At 43.1% G+C, this 23,254-nt stretch overlaps 1 protein-coding gene across 6 annotated transcripts in view; it reads left to right on the top strand.

The window, feature by feature from the left end:
* MAPKBP1 (mitogen-activated protein kinase binding protein 1) overlaps positions 1-23,254 on the top strand; it is a 56,271-nt gene that overhangs the window by 4,625 nt on the left and 28,392 nt on the right. For 3 of the 6 annotated variants that reach the window (XM_058738120.1, XM_058738122.1, XM_058738119.1), the window contains one exon: positions 22,895-22,986. In XM_058738120.1, coding sequence (XP_058594103.1) covers positions 22,895-22,986 — 92 coding nt within the window. Of the gene's footprint in view, positions 1-2,673; positions 3,662-22,894; positions 22,987-23,254 lie in introns of those variants that run through there. The other 3 variants (XM_058738123.1, XM_058738118.1, XM_058738121.1) reach the window with 2 other exon arrangements.

Raw genomic sequence — 23,254 nt, 5'->3', positions numbered from 1 at the left:
CTGGAGCCTCTTGGCTTCTTAGGAATGATAACATGCAAGGAGCCCGGTATCTACCAGTAAAACAGACCTCCTGGTTTGTCCTTGAACATTGCCTATCTCATTCGCTCTCTGCCAAGAGCCACATCCCACCCTGCTGCAGAAGTTCCTCAGAGGCCTAGTCCCTTTCCGTCCCCTCACTTGTCTGAGTATTGGCTTTATGCTTTCTTCAACTTTGTTGAGCCTCCACAACTTTGGGAATACAAAAGTAGACTAAATTCATTTAATCCCTAAAAGAATCTGGGACTTTGTTCCCACAGGATCAGATTAGACTTTTGTGTCATATTAGCAGCCTATAAACACAGTAGCCTTGTGTGGTGCAGGATTGCTACAGGGAGAGGCATTTGAGACAGCAGCATTTTACTGCCTTGCCTGTATCTCTTCAGAGATGAATAAAGCCAGTGAGAAATGATTTAGAGTGCTAATGTACAACATGGCAGGATTGTGGGAGGACTTAGTTCAGATCTCTATCCTTTAGCAGAACCTTACTTGGATTTGGTCAGAGGGAGAACAGCTTTCCTGTATGTTTCAGCAGGATGTTTCAATTCAGTTGAAATTGGCTATAAGGTTCCACGGCAGTGGAGATAGTGACCTATATTAGGAGTCTAATAGGAGTTCATTGTTCATATTCTGCAGAGGTAGGAGTATGTGCCTGGAACTTAGACACTGTCTTAGATTTGACAGTGTTCACTCACTTACTTTGTTGGATCATTCTTAGTGCTGCAAGCGCTCTTATTCTTGGCTGATAACTTGACAGTGACTACCACTATTAGAGCAGTCTTCTCATATCTTTTGACCTCTTTTTCTGGCCAAGAGTGGTATAGGTAGTAGAAATGTATGATGGGAGTTTATTCTTCAGTGTTAATACTTACTATAATTCTGGTCTGGAATCCAGAAGGTACTGTCACCATTCTTTAAAACTTCCCGTATCACTCATCACTAATGCATTCAACAAATGCTTATTGTGTGCCTGTTATGTGTGGAATCAGTGATGAGTAAAATATCCTGGCCATCCAAGAGCTTGTGGCTAGGGGCACCTGCGTGGCTCAGTACTTAAGGGACCCTTGGTCTCAGCTTAGGTCTTGATCTCAGGGTTGTGAGTTCAAGCCTTGTGTTGGGCTCTGCCCTGGGCGGGAAGCCTACTTAAAAAAATAATAATTCTAGGGGCGCCTGGGTGCCTTGGTCGGTTAAGTGTCCGACTTCAGCTCAGGTCATGATCTCACGGTCCGTGGGTTCGAGCCCCGCGTCGGGCTCTGTGCTGACAGCTCAGAGCCTGGAGCCTGTTTTAGATTCTGTGTCTCCCTCTCTCTCTGCTCCTCTCCTGTTCATGCTCTGTCTCTCTCTGTCTCAAAAATAAATAAACGTTAAAAAAAATTAAAAAAAATAATTCTAAGAGCTTGTGGCTAGTCAGACAAACAAACAAATAATTACAACATGGCATGTTGAGTGCTTGTCTTAGAAGTAAGCCTAGAGGTGTTAAGGGCAGCACAGGGGAGGGATCAGCTTAGGGCAATTAGGAAAGACTTCAGAGAGCTTGGGATGCTTGAACTGTGAGTCCTGAGGCAAGAGAGGAGGAGAAACTCTCTAGGAAGACAGTGAAAAAGAGAATCCTTGTGGCATCACCATTAAACATCCCTGTTTCAAATAGGAATTCAGTGTTTCCGACTGCTTTAAATGGCTTTGTTTGTCCTAGAGCTGTGAATGAGGGGAATACTTAGCTGAAGTTGAATGACTCTTGAATAGTCTTGACAGCAAGAGGGCTTATGTCTCTTTTTTAACACCCAAAAGTATTTGCTGTCTTTGTGTGCCTAGGACCCTACAGATGCCTGACCACCCCCCACTCCTTATTGAAGACTCTACCTAAGATGACTCTAAAAGCCTGCCCTGTAGCAGTCCATCTAGGATCTGAGGTATAAAGCTTAGTGAGCTGCTCTAATGTGCGTTGGCTGTGGGTAATCATGGTAGCAGTCAGAAAGCTTGTGATTCACAGATAACTAACTCTGAAATAAAATTTGAAGACCAGAAGACATAGGCCTTTGAGGATGGTTGTAGGGGGCAAAGAAGGTGACAGAGGGCCTTTATGGAGCTCTTACCTCAGATAGCCTGCTGCTTTGAGTCATATTGTTCCTCCTGTCTAAAGTAGCCTTTTCACCAAATTCTCCACTTACTTTTAGATCTAACTCTATATTTACTGGAGCCATAGAGCCTTCTCTGATTAGCCCCGTACCTTGGGACCAATTTCTAATTGTTCTTTTATGTATGTCTTCATTTCCTTCTTTCTTTCTTTCTTTCTTTCTTTCTTTCTTTCTTTCTTTCTTTCTTTCTTTCTTTCTTTTTTTGTGAAATTTTAAAATATTTATTTATTTTTGAGAGAGAGGGAGAAACAGAGCACAAGTGGGGGAGGGGCAGAGAGAGGGAGACACAGAATCTGAAGCAGGCTCCAGACTCTGAGCTGTCAGCACAGAGACCCAAGGCAGGGCTTGAGCCCATGAACCATGAGATCATGACCTGAGCTGAAGTTGGAGGCTTAACCAACTAAGTCACCCAGGCACCCCTGTATGTCTTTCTTTTTACTTTTTACTTTTTTTAATCTTTATTTATTTTTGAGAGAGAGAAAGACAGAGTGTGAGTGGGGGAAGAACAGAGAGAGAGGGAGACACAGAATCCCAAGCAGCCTCCAGACTCTGAACTGTCATCACAGAGCCTGACAGCAGGCCTCAAACTCATGAACTGTGAGCTCATGACATGAGCCAAAGTCAGACACTTAACCAACTGAGCCACCCAGGTGCCCTGTGTGTCTTTATTTCTTATGGTCAAGGGCCTTGCCTTTTATTTCTTTCACATCACAATATAGTGTAAGGTATGCAGTAAATACTAAATGAATAAATGAATGAAAAGAATAAATGAATGATGTCAAATATAGTGGGGATAAACGTGGAATTCCAGAAGAATAGGAAATAATTAGGAGCAGATTTGTGACCTCTTTAAAGAGAAATTGAAATTAGGAATAATGTTGAAAAAGAAGTAGAGATGTAGCCTATTTAGGAGTGAAGAGTCCAAGTGAGAAGGGGAAGTACATATATGCAGAAGGTAGTGCTCATGAAAGACTTTTTAATTCAGGAGAGACCTCGTTGAAAATATGGCTTAAATATGGTTAGAAACTTGAAATGAAAGCCAGTAGAAATGGGGGTTGAGAGTATTGATTGAGAAATGGGTAATTGAGAGCTGGGATTTGTATTAAACTTTCTCTAAGGGAAGGAAGTCTCTGCACTGAGATAGAATTGGAGAAGAGTAATTTGAGGTTTTATGCCAGATCTGCTGAGTCTCGATGAAGTGTAACTCAAAGTTATCAGTTGTAAACACCTTTCAGCTTCAAATCCTGTACAGTTGTCAGTTCTGCCTTTCATCTCAGCTGAGGCTGTGTTTTCCTTCAGCATGTGTGTGATCCGGGGAGCTAGCCCTCCCCCTCTTTTCTTCAAGCTTCCGGAAGATTTTTATGTGGAAGGAGCTGGGTCGTTTTTCTGTTTTAACAAAGGACAGAAATGGAATGAAGCCGAGCAGGCATGATTTCATTGAGGGATACAAAAGGATTGCCTGTGCTGGAGAGCCGTTAGATTTTGAAAAAGTAAGTGAAGAGGTTTTGAAATCCTCCTCCTCCTTAATAGCCATTTATCCAGTCTGGGGTATGTATTATTCCTTTGAAAACAATGGGCAAGATGACTTGGAGCTTTCTTCTAGTTCTCTGTTTTTATGGATACAGCTCTAATGTTTTCTCCGTCTCATTTTTCCCCACAATTTGCTCATGTCTCATTGTATGGTGGAGCCTTTTCATATGTGGCTCTAAGAAGAGTTTGTGTAGGGGATTTTCATGGAAGAGAAAAAACTGGCAATAATCTAATTTTCGCTTTTGCTTAGTGTTTGAGTCCAGGTATTAGTACTGAAACTTTTTTTATTATTAAGTTTATTTATTTATTTTGAGAGAGATAGAGTGTAAGCCTGAGCGCAAGCATAAACGGGGGAGGGGCAGAGAGACAGGGAGGGAGAGAATCCCAAGCAGGCCCTATGCTGTCCATGCAGAGCCCAATGTGGGGCCTGATCTCATGATCCTGAAATCATGACCTGAACCAAAATCAAAAGTCAGACACTTAACTGACTGAGCCACCCAGGTGCCCCGTCCTGAGACTCTTTAATCTGCCTCCTTGGTGGTGGGGAAGCATATTCATTTTCAAAGCATTCATGGATCAATGGTTCAAGCTTGATGGCTCTCGACTTAGGAGAGGAGTCAGGACAGCAGTGAGATAGGATATTTGTGCAGCATTTCAAAAATGCATATTCCTGAGCCCCATCCTAGCTATATGGAATCAGAAGCTCTGGGAATAGAGTTTAGTGGTTGTGGATATATTAAGCTCCACCAGAAGTCCACTGCTGGGTTACGAACCCCTGGCTTAAGTGCTAGGACCCTGAAGTCTGTTGGCTTCATACCCAAGTCCTCATTGAGGCTTCTTGAGGGTATAGAAAGCTAGTCCATTAAGTATACTCTTTTCCTTGAATAGTTATCTCCACTGTGTCTTTTAGACGGATTGCTCTGTAAACTATTATGTCAGAGATAGATCTGAGAGAACTGCCCTGTTGTAGGGTCAGATATGAGGAACTGATAATTGCCTTACTAAGACATATCAGCAGGAATTTCCTCTTTGGGCAGGAATAGGAAACTTTATGATAATATCCCTGAGTCCTGGCCAGTTTTTTATGTCACCATTCCACTACCCACTTCCCTTGGCACTCATAGGAACCCAGAGTTTTTAGTGTTTAATACACACTCCCTGGGCTCCCCACCTACAATTAGATGACAAAGGATAGAGGGCCTCTGTGGGCAGGAGCCCTGCCGCTCACCAGCCTTTGTGAATGACCTTGGGCAACTTCTTGCTGAGTCTTCTGTCACTGATATATTCCTCAAGTAAGGCTTGTAAAGTGTCTTGAGATCCTCAAAACAGGTGGCGTGCAATGAAAAGTGTGAGGTGTTCTCCTGGTTTTGTTCCTTTGATCTCCGCTTCATTTCTCCTTCCGGTGCCTGCAGCTGCCCTCAGCCTTCAAAGTGATTCTCACTGGAGAGAGAGAGGATTCTTCTCTCACCAGCCCAACTCTTCCTTTGCTGTCTAAAATAGCCCAGGCTGTAAGTTGTCTTGCAAAGCCTTCCCTCATCTGCTTGGTCTCACTCATTTCAGAGTCTGATGGCACTGCTGCTTTCCAAGTTTCTTTTCCCCCCTCACTTGTAATTTAAGGCAGGTGTCCCCTGTTGGATCAGTTTGAGTCACTGTCTTATTTCCTGCCCATATTTTGAATGTCTTTGGGGCCATTGGGATTTCTCTGCCTTCACTTCTGTCTTCTCTTTGTCACCTGTGTGTTTTCATTTCTTGACTCGTGAGAAAATGTTGGTAGAAGTGAGCCATCAGCCTGACTTCTGTGACCTCTCTGTCAACCCACTGAATCTAAAGTTGGGCTTGTGGTTGTTATCACTGCCCCTTTGTTTGGAAGACAGTCCAGGGCTTGAAATTTGGGACTTTGTTTATTCAAACTAAGCCTCTCTGGGAACGTGGTCTGTTGCATTGTTGTTCTCAGAGTATCTGTTGGTTTTACTCTATGGGCTGACTGCAATGTTGGTAAGAAAACAAGCTACAGTGTTTTCAGTAGGATTTGTTGTATTATACATCACATTCCCACTGCTACAAGTTAAGTCTCTCCTCTGGGCTCCATTGTTTAATGCCGGACAAGGCCGGGTTTTCTGTCAGCTTCCTTTTACAGCACTTGTCAGTAGAGTTGTGTAGTGAGAGCCCACCTGCTTGGATGTTTGCTGAATCGAGTCCACATTGTAGGTTTTACCTTAACTTCTGTTACCTCTTAAAATTAAAAGAAAGCTCTGGTAGGGGAGGGCCAGAAATAAAGTGAGTATAACAGACACATTGGGCACTGTGGAATCTTTAGGGTTGGTATTTTTGAGTGTTCACATTTCCCACACCTTGGTTTCCTTCTTCCCAGCAGTTATATCAGCAAGTCTACAATGTTTCTTAATGGCTATATCATTTTCCTCTTGTTTTGAAGGGCACTTACAGAAGACTGAGTTCACATCACAGGATGGGTATCTCCTCTTAGACTTCTAGGGAGTAGATTCCACCCCCTCTCATTTTATCACACAGAATGTTTGTAATGCTTCTCTGGTCTATAAAACAGTGGGTTTTTTTTAGACTAGATTTCTAAGTTTATATACTTTAATCTCTTCCTAAAACTGGAATGAAGCTGAAGATGGTTTCCCTTCCCTGCCCCTGCTTTCATAGCTGAGATTTAAATTTACTTAAGATCTTGGAACACTTAGTGAAACCACATGGCTGATTTTTTTTTTTTTTTCCCCACTGTGTCACATTCTCTTTTGGAGGAATCCTGAGAAGGGAGTTTCTTAGGTTCTCCTGGATTTGAACATTGCTTCTCATTCATGCTGAGTGCCCTACAATTTCTAACTTCCCATATGTCTCATCAGGCTTTGAGTTTGATATTCCTTTAGTGGTGCCTCTGCTCATTTCCCCATACACTCAGCTGACCCTGTTAAAGGTGCTGGCACTTCAAAAACAAAACACACTTTAAAAAATTATGAAGTATAGCAGATACAGGAAAGTTTGTGAGGTATTATAGTATAATAATGTATGTAATTCTAATATAGTCCCCCACGTAATCACCACCCAAAGTCAAGAAATGGAGCACTACCAAGGTGTTGGCAGTTTCTGAGGATGTGATGCTAACAGTATCATCAAGGTAGGTGAGGGTGGAGATGAGGTTTATGTGTTATGTGGTTAATATGTTTGTTTTTTTTTTTTTAATATTTTTAACGTTTATTTTTGAGACAGAGAGAGACAGAGCATGAATGGGGGGCAGGGTCAGAGAGAGAGGGAGACACAGAATCCGAAGCAGGCTCCAGGTTCTGAGCTGTCAGCACAGAGCCCGATGCGGGGCTCGAACTCACGGACCGCGAGATCACGACCTGAGCCGAAGTCGGATGCTTAACCGACTGAGCCACCCAGGCACCCCTAATATAGTTTTTCCCCATCCATTATGAATTTGTGCTATTCAACATTCTCAGGCAGTGTGCTTACTGGAACCACTTTTTCCAACTTCTGTTGTCAGTGCTTCCTTTCCTTATCTTACTCTCCTAAAATCATACTAGAAATAATAATACTTGTAGTGGTAATAATGACTAACATTTATTGGCTTTTGCTGTGCATGTACTGTGCTAAGCATTCTACATATATTATCTCATTCATGTTTTACATCACCCTACAATAAACACTGTCACTGTCACCATTTTGTAGGTGAGGAAACTGATGCTAAGAGAGGTTAGGTGGGTAGCTGGTGGTTACATAGCCAGTAGGTGGCGGGACTAGGATTCAGACCTTGGCTATCCTAACTACAAAGCCTACCTTAATCTTTTTTTTTTTTTTTCCTAAATTTCTTTCTTTATATATATTTTTTATGTTTTATTATTTTGAGAGAGAGAGAGAGCACATGTGCATGAGCGGGGGTGGGGTGGAGAGAGAGAGAGAGAGAGAGAGAGAGAAAGAGAGAGAGAGAGAGAGAGAGAGAGAGAGAGAGTCTGAAGCAGACTCCACTCTGCCAGCACCAAGCCTGATGTGGGGCTCGATCCTATAACTGTGAGACCATGACCTGAGCCAAAATCAAGAGTCGGATGCTCAACTGACCGAGTCACCCAGATGCCCAGCCCACACTTAATCTTGATTCTGTGCCTCTCCCAGGGAGTCTTCGTGTGCACAGTGTGACACTGAGCATATAAGTATGCCTAGTATTGCTATAGCCAAGAGTTGCACCCTGCGTTCAGCTTGGAAAAGGGCAGTACCTGAAAAAATACACCTTTCCCCCAACTTTCCCCATGAAAGTTGATATAATGAATTTCTCAGACTGTTGTGGAGTCATCACCTGGTAACCCTCCTTTATACCTCTGCATCCTTGCTTTTCTTCTCACCCCAACCCCCGATTTCCACTCCTTGCCTTGTGGTACCATTAGGAACAGTTCAACTTGTGGTTCTGTGGGTACGTGAATGTCAAGCTGACAGGGTGCAGTTTAGTGGCATTAGATGACCTTAAGCTGAAAGTAGTTGCTGCTTCTCTCTGGGGTTGGAGCAAGTGGGGGAGTGCAGTGGAGACCAACAGATGCCTTGCTTGTTTGGGTGTGTGGGATTCATGGCCCTTGAACCTGTCTTGCTCTTAGTTGGCAGTTGATTGTGTAGCTCACAATCCTGATTACTTGCTAGTTCTACCTACCCCAAACCTCTCCTTTTTCTCTGTACTCCACCTCTTTGTTATTCCTGTGCCTGTCCCTCCTCACAACTGACCGTATCTTTGAAGCTGTGGAGAATCGCTGAGTTGAAATGCCTATGTTCAATGGGGAAAAAACTGGATCTAAAAATGCCACGTGCCGGAGCCAACCTAGATGATGCCAAATGGAGTTCAGTGAACATGAAAAAGAGCAAAAATGAGGCCATTTGCCCACCTGACTCTGGTTGAAAGGCTCCAAGGTTGCTTAGTTCCTTGAGCAAGTGCCTTGCCTCACCTCATCTCAAATTTGTATTATTTTGATTTCTTTTCTCAAATAGGCAGTGATGATAACATCATGGGTAAAAAAGCACGGGATCTTAATACATGCTTTCCTGCAGCTGCCCCAGCTAGTCTGAGGAGAGGAAGCCCCAAGCCAGGTGGATTGGGTGGAGGGCAGCCCACAGGCAGTTTGTGATCATGGGGGAGGAGCTCAGAGCATGCTCAGAAACTCTGACCCTTGCCACCTCTCAACTGCTGCGTTGGAGAAAAGCAAGCAGCTGCTTGTCAGAACTAAGTATGCAACAGGCAGGCTGTGGGCCTCCCTCTGTTAGTTACCCTGATGCTCATTGGTCAGGTTCTGTTTGGGAAAGCACACAACATCTAAGATTGTTTTCATATGACATATAACCTGTTGCAGAGTTTTCTAAACACGTCCTTTCTCCTCATGATGTCCTTCCTTCCCCAGGCTTTTTGCAAAGCCCCCACAGCAGCTGTCTTAGACGCTTTCCCTCATAGCAAACCCAGAACTGGCTAGCAAACATGGTTTCTAAGAGTTAATGTGCAGACAGAGGAGTGGGTAGGGGCAAGAGGCAGTGGTCTTGTTAAAATGCAGATTCAGATTCAGGCCTACCCTGGAACTCTGCAATTTTACCAAGCTCCCAAGTGATGCCCGTGCTGCATTTCCTTGAGTCAGCCATATATTGAGTAGTCAGGCGTGTGTGTGCATGTGTGGGGGAGGGAGCTGGCTTCTCTCTCATTTGTAAAATTAGAATACTGATGGCTTCCTCCTTGGGCTGTTGTGAGGATTAAAGGAGATTTAATGAATGTGAAAGCACATTGTAAGGTCTAAATAAGTTTATAGCTGTTAAGGGGTTGCTAATATTATCAGGGTCCATGGATTTCTAGAATATTAAGGAATTTTTTTCTAATTTTCTGGCAAGATTTTATTTTTTCAAGTTTCCGTTTGTGAGAAGTTCTTTTTTGCAGGTTCAGCCTCTTCTGTTCCAGCATTGAATCATCCTCCCTGTGTACCTTTTTATTGTGACCTATCCTCAGTACCTTTTTCTTGCCAATATTCTAACTTTTATTAACAATCCTGACCAAAAGGAAGGCTTTGCAAATATTTTTTTTTATACGAACGACTGTGTAATTTATTATTTCAGGGCTATGAATATGAGTTTTGGGAACTAAAAAAGTCAAACCAGTAAACCATGGGTGGATGGGGATGAAAGTCCTAATTTACCTAATTTACTATGTCTGATGAGAAACCACTGGAGTGGTGAGCATATTTTTTAAGAGCACTACCTTCTCTAAAGATAACTTTTTTCTTCTTTGGGAGCCAATTCATTTGTATTTAGAAATAATTCAGGAAATAAATTAGTCCTAGAGCTTCCTTTCAGACTAAGAATTCAAAGGCAGAGTGAAAATGTGTTAATTTTATAACCCATTGTTTTAAGTGTCTAATGTAATAAGAGTGAAATATTCTCTTTAATGTTTACTTAAAGAAGATATCCACAAAGATGTGGGGAAACAAGTGCATTCGTACCCTTACACAGTTGGTGAGAGCATACACTGATCCAGCCTTCCTAGAGGGAAGTTTGGTAATATCCATTAAGAGAAGAGTTAGTAGATTCATATCTTTTGATCTAGCAGTTACAATTCTGGGATCTGTTCTATGCAAACATTCATACCACACAAACGTGTATATAACTGCTTTTTTTTTTTTTTGGTGTTATTTACAATAGTGTAATATTTGAAATAATTCAAGTAACCATCAGTAGGGCATTGGGATACATCATAAAATGAAATACCTTCACCTTCCTGAAAAGAGGTCAGTCTATATGTACTGATGTTACTGATGTGAAAGGGTATTCAAGATATATTAAGTGACAAAAAGCAAATTGTATAACTGTCTTTTATGTTAATGACTATTTATATTTTTGTTAAAACATGTATGTTAGTATATGCATAGAAAAATAAGTGAGGCTATAAATACCAAACTGTTGTTAATATTGGTTACCTCAGGGAGGGTTAGTAGATTATGGTGGACATTCACTGTCTGCATTTCTATATTTCTGTAATGTTGGAAATTTTTACAGTGAGTCTGTATTATTTTTGTAAGTAGAGAAAAAACCCAATAAAAATAAAATCCTCTAATTGAAACATGTGTATTTCATATTTAAATCTAAAAATTTAAATTTAAAAATCTATGCTTATTCAAGCACAAAATTATGCACAAATGTGAAAAATATATGTGAAATAATAATAAACTCGGGTTTTTTAAAGTAATAACAGGGCATAAAAATGTTTTCTCACAAATTCATCATTAACTTGTTGAATTTGAAATAATCCATTGTTTGTATCTTCCAGAAATATTTCCTTGGTTAGCTTTGGTAAACAAAATATTTTTTAATACTTTCTGAAGTGCATGTGCTTTCTGAGAAGATTTTTTACACAAGAAGTATAGAGAAACATAAGGAAGAAAACAAATTCATAATTTGAACATCCAGAACAACTGCTTATAGCTACATCCATTTCTGAGTACAAAGGACAGGTAAAACTCTTTTAAAATAATAATATTATCACTTTTATTTAAAAAGTTATCTCTGATGTTTTTAGAATTAGTCTTTAATTATAATTTAAGTCAGATTTGTGAAGAGCCATGCCGTGCGTGTATTTACTGAAGTCAAGGACAAAACAGTTTTGTTTGTAATCATTTAAAGCACATGGATTATTCCATTCAGTCCTTCCCCAGTCTTTCTGGAAAAGTACCAAAATCTTGCTTCCTGCTCCACCTTCTAGGGCTGGCTGTGAGAGATGGGGAATTCTCTAGGAGTTTAAAGAACTTTACGGGGTAAGATGAATAGGAGACTTTTCACAAATATTTTTAAAGTATTAAAAATAGACTCAACAAATACATAGTAAACACTGTGCGCTGTGCTATAAGCATAGAGTTGTAGATACAGCCTCTGCCTCCCAGGAGACTAGTAGGAGAGAGATGACAGATCCATAAAGAACTTCTGTACAAGGTACTAAGTAGCATATACCATCTGAATGATGCAAATTAAGTGCTTCTGTAAGAGTACCAATGAGGGAGGAATCATCCTGGCCAGGGTGATCATGCAAAGAGTCACAGGGGATGTGATATTTGAGCTGGTCCTTGAAAGGAAGGGTAGGATTTCAGTAGGGGGTGGTGGAAGGGAAGGGCATTCCTGGTAGAATAAGAATGTAAACTAAAGCCCCAAAGCACCTTTCCAGAATAGTGAATAATCCAGATTGACAAATGCACATGATTCATATAGATGAGTAGTAGGAAATAGAAGAAAGGTAGGATCAGTTGACAGAGAGCTGTGGTTGCTAGGCTAAGACATTTGTAATTTATTTAGTTGGCAGTAGGAGCCATTGAAAGTTTTTGAGCAGGGGAGGGACATGATCGAAGCTCTGCTATAGAAAGATTATTCTGACAGGTTGAGGGAAGGGAGGACAGGGTCTGCAGTAAGGAAATTGATTAGAAAGCCATTGCTATATATAGGAATGTGGTGCTGAAGGCCTAATCCAGGGTGTTGGCATTTGGATTGGAAAGGAAGTGAGCGTTTTATAGAGAATAACATGTTGAAGAAACCTTCTTTCTTCCCAGGGGAGTCTCATGGCACAAGTTGGCACGATTACCGGGGTACCAAAAGTTCTCCCCATTCTCCTTTTTGACCCAGATTACGCATTCACTTCGCACACTTAATCCAGATAAGGAACAGTTAGTATTTTCCCTGGTTACAAAGTTTGGAAACCATGAGATTAAGAAAACTCAGGCGTGTAGAGTTGGTGAATGAGGAGGGATCAGACCCTTCTTCAGATGATCAGATTTTTAGTTCACAAAGTGTTGTTTGTGGTTCTGGTCTTGCTGTAGAGAGGACTGACTCTAGACAAGAAAAAAACTTTTTTCCCTTGTTCTCGTTGCTTAAATTGAGGTTTATTTATTTTTGAGAGAGAGCTCAAGCAGGGGAGGGGCAGAGAGAGGGAAACACAGAATCCAAAGTAGGCTCCAGGCTCCTAGCTGTCAGTACAGAGCCTGACACAGCGTTCAAACTCATGAACCATGAGATCATGACCTGAGCTGAAGTCAGACGCTTAACCGACTGAGCCACCAGGCACCCCAAGACCTGCTAATTTATAGGGATGCCTGGCTGACTTAGTCAGTAAAGCATGCAACTCTCAATCTCGGGTTGTGAATTCAAGCCCCACGTTGGGCATGGAGTCTACTTAAAAAAAAAAAAAAAAAAAAAAGACTGGCTAGTTTTTAAAAATATGTTAAAGGTAGCAGGAGGGGACCTTATTGCCCTCTGCATATCCTGTGCCCTCTGCCTTCTTCCTTGGTTCTCAGACCTGTCCCTGATGCTACCACAAAGGCATGGTGACTTCTCATTTACTCTTTCACACAGATTGCGCCATTTTGGTGGTTTTGGAGAAACTGAACTTCCTCCTCAGATCACCAAAGTTTCTGGAACCAGGCAGACAGACCTAGATCTAAATCCTGGTTCTTGCACTCACTACTTAACCTGATTCCTTCATCTATAAAATGGAGATAATACTAGTCTTTTATAAAGTTGTCAAGGGTATGGGGTGGCTGGCTGAAGCATGCAACTCTTGATCTTGGAGTCATGAGTTCAAGCCCCATGTTGGGCATAGAGCTTACTTAAAAGAAAAACAAACAAACAAACAAACAAAAACTTGTCAAGGGTATTCAATGAGACAATCTTGTAAAGTACTTAGCACAGTTCTTCCGCAGAGTACACATTCAGTGAAGGATAGCTCTTACAGCTGTAGATCCTGTCTCTGCATAAGACCATTCACACCCCATGGGTCTGGATATTCTTTTATTTTTATGTTTATTTGTTTACTTTGAGAGGGAGTACACGTGTGTGAGCACAAGTGAACACCAGTGGGGGATGGGCAGAGAGGGAGGGAGAGAGAATCCCAAGCAGCCTCTGTGCTGACAGCGGATTGATCTCACAAACCCGTGAGATCATGTCCTGAGCTGAAATCAAGAGTCAGACACTTAATTGATTGAGCCACCCAAGTGCCTCGGGTCTGGCTATTCTTGTGAAAATACTCGGAACGTTGTTTCTTCCTTAGTCCCAGGAGGGACTGAAATTTGGAAATAAGAAGGCAAAATGCTTTAATTTAAGAGTTCCCTACCTGATTATTAGAGCCCCTTGGAGAGCTTGAATATGCAGATTCTCAAACCCAAGTCTGTATCTATTGATTGAGAATCTTGTGGAGGCAAGGGATGGAGATAGGGCAGGATTGATATCTGAAAAAAAAAACAAAACCCTGTTAAACCCTATGAGTAATTCTATTGGTAGGCCAGGGTTGGGAACCTTTGTTCTCTAGTCTTCAGGGGTTTATGGCTAGAGGTCACCTCCTCCCAAGCGGTGGCAGATTTACCTTCCTAGAAGCTGAGGCTATTTTAATCCCAGCACCAGAGAATTGGCTCAGCTCCAACGAATGCTGAACTGTAAGCTTGGGAGCCTGGTTTTTCTGTCATATTGGAAGTTATTTGTTTCTGGGAGCCTTTGTGGTACAGACATTGGAACTACAAATCAGCCAGACAGGATAGAGACCAGGAGCAGAGTGAAGAGGCAAGATCTGTTCTACAGTCTTGGAGTGGCCATCGTGTCCCTTCCTGCCTCTGACCAGATGGCACTTTGGACTCTGAAGGAGCAGGAGTGAGTGAGCTTGGGCATGATACCCGCCTCCCCGCCCCCCCTTCCCAGGCTAGTCACTGGGTCTCTGTCCAGCTGGCTAAGTCTCTGCACAAAGCCTGTCGGCCTTGGGCTTCCTCTGTGGCTTTTACATAAGCAGCAATTCTCAGAATCTGGTTGAGAATCTGCTTTGTGAGATTAGAGTGTAGTGTGTGGGCAAGAGACAAGCATAGTTATTCTTAACCTGCGGGAAGGGAGGGAAAGGCGGAGAGTGCTCTGCCATGGACAGGTCTGTGACATGCTTGTTTATAGAAACAGCAAGCCCATGGTTTGGCTGGAATGACTTCTAACTCAGGTATTTATAACTTGTATTAGTGGGATTGAGAAGTGGAGAAAGAGAGAAGGAGGAAAAAAGAAATTGGTGGCAACAAAACATGGCAACAAACACAGAGATCGACTTCCTCCCAGTTGCTGGAGTTTCTTTACCAATTTGAGATCAGCTAAATCCTAGATGACCGTGATCTTTTGTGGCTCTGGCCTCTTAGTTCTCTTTCTTAAGGGAGCAGCTGCTGACTTGCCATCGAAGGCTCCCTGTAGTGGCCTCTCACACTAAGAAAAGAAGAGCAAATCCAAACCAGTCATTAGTTCATGGGCTCAAGCAAGAAGCCCTTCTCTAGCAGTGCCATTGTCTTGGCTCCACAGACTGGATCTTCCATTGACTAGTGCCTCTACTCTAGCTCTTGTGGACTGATTGGATCTAGGGATGAGAGAGAAAGAGAGCGAGTAGAAAAGCTTAGACGGCCCTGCCCCAGGGTTCCTGGGATCACGTGTTTAGAGATTTGGGCCTCTTGGGACTTTGTGCTGTGTGCCACCCGTGTCGCAGATGGCTCTAGAGTCTGGAGAGTCCTTTTTGTGCCTCTTCCACTTCTTTTTGGCACTTCTATCAACTACCCCTCTTTTCTGGGAGCTCTCCCCTTCCCTGGCTTCCTGGGTCTCCTCCTTTCTCTCTAATTGCCTAGCATCCCTACTCTAAAGATAGATGTTCTCCATAGTTCTGTCCTTAGCCTCTCTCTCCCTTCCCATCTTCTCTTGTACTTTCATGATGGTTTTCACCTCCATGTGAGTATTTCTGAGATGCCCATTTTTAGCCCTGATCTCTTTCCCAAGCATTTAATTCCGTGTTTATGTTGCTAAAGTGAATGTTTGTGATTCCTATTAAATATCCCTCAAGTGTCTTAGATTTAGCACGTCTAAAATAGACATCATTGGCTCCCATCCTTCCTCCTTTGTCCAGACCCAGGTCTGCTTTCTGATCCTGGCACCATTTCTTTTCATGTTCCCTATCTCTGAGATTCAGAATTTGAGTCTTCTGTCTTCTTCCTTCACAGTTGTGTGGTGGCCATGCTTGCCAATTCTATTTGCTTTATTACTTTTTAATCCATCATGTCTTTTCTGCTCTCACTATCTTCATGCTAGTCTAGATCCTCATTACTTCTCATCTGAGCTATTGTAACAGCCTTCTAATTGGGCTTCCTGCCTGTATTGTCTCATATACATCATCACCAAAACGTAGCTTTGATTGTGTCTCCAGCTTGATACCCTTCAGTGGCTTCCCAGAGCCTACAGATAACCCCACTTAGTTTGGCATTCAAGGCCTTTCCTGGTCTGGTTACAGTCTACCTCTCCTGACTTACTCTCCTAATACAATCTGCTTTCATCATTGCTCACCTGCTCTGTTATTTCCTTCTGCCAAACTTTCGTTCATGCTGCTTCTTCTACTGAGAATTCCTTCTCTCTGTATTTCCACCTGTCAAGATCCTACCCTCACAGCAAGCAAGGCCATGGTCAAATACCATCTCACCCTCCAAGAAAGCTTCCTTGTTTCCCTTCCCTGATCCTGTTCAGAAATCATTTCTTTTCCTCCTGTTTGAGCACTTTATATAAATCTTTCTTATGACCCTTATCACATACCAGATTGTTTTATATTTTCCCTAATGGATTTTGAGAGTAGAGGGTAGAAGCTATGTATTCTTCGTCTTAGGATCTCCCATAACATCCTCGTGATTTTCAAACTTTTTTGAGAATGACCCACATTAAGAAATACATTTTTTTTTAAAGAGAGAGAGAGCGTGTGCACAAGCAGGGGAGAGAAACAGAGGGGGAGAGAGAGAATGTTAAGCAGGCTCCATGCTCAACATGGAGGCCGACGGTCAGGACCTGGACAAAATCATGAGTCTGACGCTCAACCGACTGAACTACCCAGGCGCCCCAAGAAATACATTTTATATTGTGACCCAGAACACACACATCCCTAAACAAAAGTTTCATGATCAATACTTGCCCTTACTACATGCCATGGGATCTATTTTGTGTTCTGTTTATTCATTACGCACTAAATCAGTCAATTTCGAGTCTCATTAATAAGTTGCAATCTGCACATTGGAAAATTTTATTCTATCTAGTATGAGTGACTGCCCTGTCTATTGCCCCTGAGCCACCTGTTTTTTCCATCTACTTTAATGAGAGCCAGAAGAGCACTTAAACAGTTGGCTTTAGGCTTTCCTTGTCTCTTGGGAATAGGCTATTATGAAGTTATCCCTTTATCTCATTAAGTTGAGGGATAATTTTGCTTTCCTTTTTTCTCTCAGGAGGATACAATACTGCCCTGCCTGTACATGCTGGGAGTGGTGGGCATTCAAGCCCTCCTTTGCAGTATATCTCTAGTAATTCTGCCTTCCTGCACCCTCACTTCTGGGGACAGATGACACCCTGTCTCAGGTTGGTGTAGGCTTTCCTCCATCTCAACACTCTCTACCTGCTAAAGCAGAGGCTGGGTCGCATCTTGAGTATTTTCTCTGCTTCTAGGCTATGTTTTGGATGTGGAGGAGATCACTGTAGATTATGACGTGAGTGCTCTCTTCTGAGTTTTTACTTGTGCATGAAGCAATATTCCTAGAACTGTGTGGCTGTGTCAGGGTACCAGCTGCCTGGAGCAGTCATATCCCAAGTCACTGGACATAATCAGTTACCTGGACTGGTGTGTCTTTTGGGCTGTGTTTCACTGGCATTTGGGCTGTGAGGGTTTATAGCTGAATTTTCTGTTAGAACTTTAGGCCCCACCCCAGACTTTGAGGATAGCTATTTTCTCATAGGACCTCTTCCTTGCCTCTGTTTCTGAAGTGATGCTGAGGCCGCAACTCTCACACCAGTGAGCTTGCTTCCTTATGTGGAAGAATGCTATAGTGTTCACGAGGGACTAGGTCACTGGTTCTTAAAGTATGGTCTGAGAATCCCTGGCGTCCCCTTTTAGGGGATCTATGGGATTCCCCCCCTTTTCCAGTTACATATTCAAATGAGGCCAGATTTTCTTCATCTTCACCTAGAATAGTGTATCACAACAGATTGAATGCAGATGTAGATAGGAGAATCCAGCTGTTTACTATTAAACCAGACATTAAAGAGATTTGCAAAAATGTTAAATAGTGCCACTCTTCTCACTGAATTTTTTTCTTGTTTTGGAAAACAGTGTTTTTTATTTTTTCTTAACATTCGTTTTTGAGACACAGAGAGAGACAGAGCACAAGTGGGGAAGGGGCAGAGAGAGGGAGACACAGAAACCAGAAGCAGGCTCCAGGCTGTGAGCTGTCAGCACAGAGCCCTATGTGGGGGTCAAGCTCGTGAACTGTGAGATCATGATCTGAGCCGAAGTTGGATGCTTAACCAACTGAGCCACCCAGGCGCCCCGAAAATAGTGTTATTTTTAATAAGAATATTAACATGTATGGATTTATTATTTTAAAATGAGTTAACAAATATTTTAAAATATTTTCATTATAATTTCTAATATACTGATACAAACAAAAGCTCTTTGGGGTCCTTGATAATTTCTAAGAGTATAAAGAAACCAAAGAGTGTATGAGACCAAAAAGTATGAAAATTGCCAGGCTATGTCATGCTGTGGTAACAAAATCACCTCAAAAATCTCCCTGACTTAACAGATAGCTCATTTCTTGCTCATGCTCATATTCAGTGTGTATCAGCACAGGGGCTTTGTTCATTAAAGTTACTCAGGGCCCTAGGCTGAGGGGGCCCTAGCCTATCACCTGCTGCCATGCTTAGCAGTCAGGAGAAGGGATACACACAGTGGTTCTTGAAAGCTTCCCCTGGAAGCGGCATGTCAGAGCATTGTAAAAGTGTGCAGTCTTGGAAGCACTTAAGTGAGAAACCTAAATCAAACACAAACTCATATTCTTGAGTTCTTTGTACCCTCTCCCCCAACATTGTTGGGTAAGTGTCAAAACACCATTGCTTAAGGATAAGGAGAAAAGTCAAGGGTGTGAATTATAGAATGATGTTGCTCATGAGGTACTGAACCCCATGCCACGTCCTAGACCCTATCTTTTCTCTCTTTTTAACATTTACTATGTGGGGCACCTGGGTGGCTCAGTTGGCTGAGCGTCCAACTTCGGCTCAGGTCATGATCTCGTGGTTCGTAGGTTTCAGCCCTGCGTGGGGCTCTGTGCTGACAGCTCAGAGCCTGGGGTCTGCTTCAGATTCTGTGTCTCCCTCTCTCTCTGCCATGCCCCCCTTCACACTCTAGCTCTCTCTCTCTCTCTCTCTCTCAAACAAACAAAAAATGAATAAACATAAAAAAAAGACTCCTTAAAAATTTACTATGCAATATTTAAGATATATAATAAAGACATATGGAATCATAGAATGAACAATGTGTGCCCACCATCAGCTTAAGAAATGAAATACCTGTACCATTAAGCTCCCTTTGTGCTCATCCTCATCTGCATAGTAAGACAGATGGTAAGTATGTGGACAGAAATATAATCAGTGTTGGGTCTGTACCTGAATCTAAGTGCTATGAAGAAGATAAAACAGGGTAAGTTAGGTATAGAGTGATAACAGTAAAGCTAGTTTCGAAAGTCTTTTCCTACGAGGAGACCTTTGAGCAAAGACCTGCGTGAATTAGCTGTGTGAATAGCCAAGCAAGGGAAGAGCATTTTAATTGAGGGAATAGCATATGCAGAACCTGAAGCTAGAATCTGCTTGAGGTGCTTCAGGCAGCCAGGATGGCTGAGGTGGAGGAAGAGGGGGAGGGTGAAGGAAACGAAGTCAGACAGGGAGCCAGAGGCCAGATGATTCAGGGTCTTATAAACAGGGTAAAAGTATTTGAATTTGAACTTAAGGATGAGAAGCCCATGGGCTTTGAGCTGAGTAATGACGTGATCTCATATATTTTAAAAGAATCACTGTGGCCTGCCATATTGAGAAAAAGACTCTGGGAGGCAAGGCCTGAAGCGGAGAAAATACACGGGAATTATAGCCGTAGCCCAAGTGAGAGATAACAGTGACCTGAACTTAGTGGTGTCTTGTTGACTGTTTATAGCCTCTCTGAGGGGACAAAAAAGAGCCCTGGTTTGTAAATTTGCTGATTTTCATGGTGTAAGTACTCCCGCTGTGTTGATTTCAAGCTGTCAACGTGCTGTCCCTGAAAGAGGAGGTGGGAAAGGAAGTGCACCGTCAGCTGTCGTGAGCCAGTGGAAGCTGGCTTGAACTTGGGTGTGGTTAGCTGGTGGTGTGTTTGCAGGGGGCGCCCAGGTCTGTCATTTGTTATGGTAGAAGGGAGCTGCGCCACCTTTTTGGAAGGAGAGGATATGGAGGTTATGACGGGGAGACAGTCCATTTATAATTTCCATTGTGCTGGACCTTTTAAAATAAGCCTAGATGTTGGAGTCCCTGCAGGAGCCTTGGACTCTCTGAAATCCTTTGAAAGTGGAGTTCAGCCCAAAACCTCCCTGCAAACAGGAAGCTGGTTTGAGTTAGAACATAAAATAAAAACCAGCTGATGCCCCTGAATGTTTTTCCCCTGCTCCTCCCACTCGACAGAGCCAAAGGAAACTGCCTTTTTGTTTTTGGATAGTTGTTCAGAAAGTCAGAAAAAGCCAAAAACCATAAATCCTTTGAAAGCAAGCCAACTTTTGAGCCCAGGCAAACTCCTGCGCATGGGGTTTCCTAGCCCGGATGTCTGTCCCACTGCCAGGAGTCCTAGGAGGAAAGTGCGTGAGGAACACAAAGTTGCTGGAGATCAGAGCTTGGAGCCCAGGCCCAGCGGGAAAAGATGGTCTGTAGCAGGTTTCTCCAACTGGAGCTTCCAGCCCATTTGTAGGTCATGAAATCAATAAAGTGGGCCATGACCAGAATAATTTTGTAATGAAATAGAATGTAATAGAAAATAAAGTATATCACATGCAATAAGAGTATTATTTTGTGAAACTTTTATTTCATTTTTATGCAAATGCACACATGTACGTGTATCTATGTACTGGGCCATAACATAAACTGTCTTTCTTACTGTGGCTTGTGGCCAAAAATATTTGACCAACACTGGTCTTAAAGGTGTGAGTAACTTACATCTCCTTCCTGCTTTAGCTTGCTGTTGAAAAGTCCAAGCTAGTTTCAGAATGAATCTTCTGTGGAGCTGGATCATCTGCCCACAAAACACCTACCCAAATTCCTGTCAGAGGGAAGGAAAGCTGAGAATCAACAGACTGGTCTGATTCTTTGGGACGAAAGCTGAGGCATAAAGGAGGGATTGATACAAATTTGGATCCAAAGGACTTGCCTAAAATGATTCACTGGAAGAGAATAGAAGTTGAGCAGCCTTTTAGCTCACTGCACTTGATTCTGCTGACCTTTTCCATTTTTGTGGGTAATGCTAGCCTTGGGTTCCTCTCTCTCTTCTCTTCTCTCTGTCTTGTAGGCAGTTGGTACAGCAGGGATGTTCCTGAGAACCCCTCCTTCTGGGTTAGCTGGAGGCACAGTGCCAGGATGGGGAGTGGTGCCCTGAACTGAGTGTCCCCTGGACTTCCCCAGGGTTATTTGTGCTCTCCAGTCAGTCTGCCTGCTGCTCAGGCCGTTCAGAAAGGTGACTGGGTGCCAGGGCATCATGAAGCTGAGAAAAAGTAAGGAAGGAGGCATAAGGTAGGGCGAATGACCAAGAACACAGAGAGTAGGGGACAGTTAATTTATCCCACACTAGGTTTAGTGCTTCAGGTAGGCCCATGGTAACTGACAAGTCTGGTGCTTGGCAGGTGGCTGTGGGTTGGTATAGTGCCCTGGGAATAAACTGCCTCTTTCGGTGAGTAGACATGTATTGGAATTGCTGGTCCACATCCCCAGGAAGCACAGAAGACTCTTGGGGACCTTCCTGGGGAATAGGTTTTAACTATAATGTCCTAGGAGATTTATTTTGGTCTTTGGCCACCATAGGGAATTTCTTTCCAACTAATTCAAACTAAAATGGTCCCTGGAGATAAGAATTTATACCATCCCTCTAGAAGGATTTTGAATTCTCCAGCTGAGACGATAAGAGAGGAGGAGAGATCCTAAAGCCACCTAATTGATTCTGGGTTTCCCCTCTCTAGAAACTGCCCTGGACTAGGAGTAGACCACCCTGCTACAGACATAAACACCTCTGACGTGTTTCTGGTTCACACCACCTAAGGCCTCCGAGACTTGTAGCAGAGCACAGTCTAGCCTGTTTACATGACCTTTCTGCATTCAGATGCCTATCTCTTTGAGTCAATGGAGAGACCAAGGACATGTCTGGGGAGGGCCAGTGCAATGAGTCCAGACAGTACTAGAGGGTACTGGACCTGGAGTGACAAGCAAGATGTTCTGTAGCAGAGAGTGAGGTGGGGTGAGAAGAGGCTCCAGAGCAGCCTGAATCTCCCATGGGATCATCTAGCAGAAAGGCCAGTGAACTAATTGAGGTTAGTCCAGTGTGTGCCCCGGGGCTGTAGCCAGTGTAGGTTAACAGTATGGATGGTGAGAGTGATTGTGAATGTCCCATGTGGCCATGTCCTATCAGAATCTCTGAGCACTTTACACATATATCCCTTGCATCTCTGTGGGAGTTGTGGCCTAATAATAATAATTAGAGCACTCTGAACATCTGTGCTTTGTAAAACACAGCATTAAGCCATGTTTCTGTCTCTCAGGCGCATAGTCTGAATGAACTGGCAGATGTTGGTGGGGGGAGGTGCAGTTCTCTGATGGAGGGGAAGAACACGATGGGATGCAAAGATCAGGGATATTATGAGTCACCTAATTGCTACCTAACATTCCTCTGACTCTTGGTGGATGACAGTAGCCTTTCTTTCATGCCTGCCAAGGCACAAAGATTAGTAACCTCCTCTGAATCTCATAGACAGGAGAGGCCAGTGTGGGGACCTAAGGCTTTATCTTGTAAATGGAGCCTTCAGGGATTGGGGGAGTGCTTGTTTCTCTGTGGCCATGAGCTGAGCTTTCACACTTCATTTTCTTTCCCATGGTCCCCACAGAGTGAGCCCTCTTAAAAGCCTTCGGTACACACTGGCTGTTCCCCATGTGATCAAGGGGCCTGTGGCCAGACCAGAACCTGGAGAAGTCAGTGGCCCCATTCTCTTGAAGAAAGCAGTTGGCATTTGCTGGACGGTCGTGGGTACCTTCAGTACCTCCTTCCCAACTTGGCTCTGGCCATGTGTCACTTCTCTGTCTTGCTCTAACAGGTGACCTTGGAGAAGGTGCTTGGAATAACAGTGTCTGGAGGCAGAGGACTTGCCTGCGATCCCCGATCCGGTTTAGTTGCCTACCCAGCTGGGTAAGTAAGTACATTGGAAGAAGTCTTATTGCATGGGAGTTTAAAGCCCTGCTAATAAACTAGTGAGGGTGGGCAGGGGTTTTTGGTATCTTTTGGGAGACGTGTCCTGGTTTACTGTTTTGGTACCACTTTTGTAAAGGAGTACAGGGCCAGGTAAAGGCTCTCTTTTGAATGTTGTCCTTGTTGCCATCCTGTCGTGCTTTTTGGCCATCCACCCACACATACAGAGTCACACTTTATCTCACACGCAGTTCCCAACACCATTTTT

The sequence above is a fragment of the Neofelis nebulosa genome, chromosome 7 (genome assembly GCF_028018385.1).
Source record: "Neofelis nebulosa isolate mNeoNeb1 chromosome 7, mNeoNeb1.pri, whole genome shotgun sequence".
In the NCBI taxonomy this organism is placed as follows: Eukaryota; Metazoa; Chordata; class Mammalia; order Carnivora; family Felidae; genus Neofelis; species Neofelis nebulosa.
The sequence above is the reverse complement of the archived record's forward strand: the minus strand, read 5'-3'. Positions and strand labels throughout refer to the sequence as shown.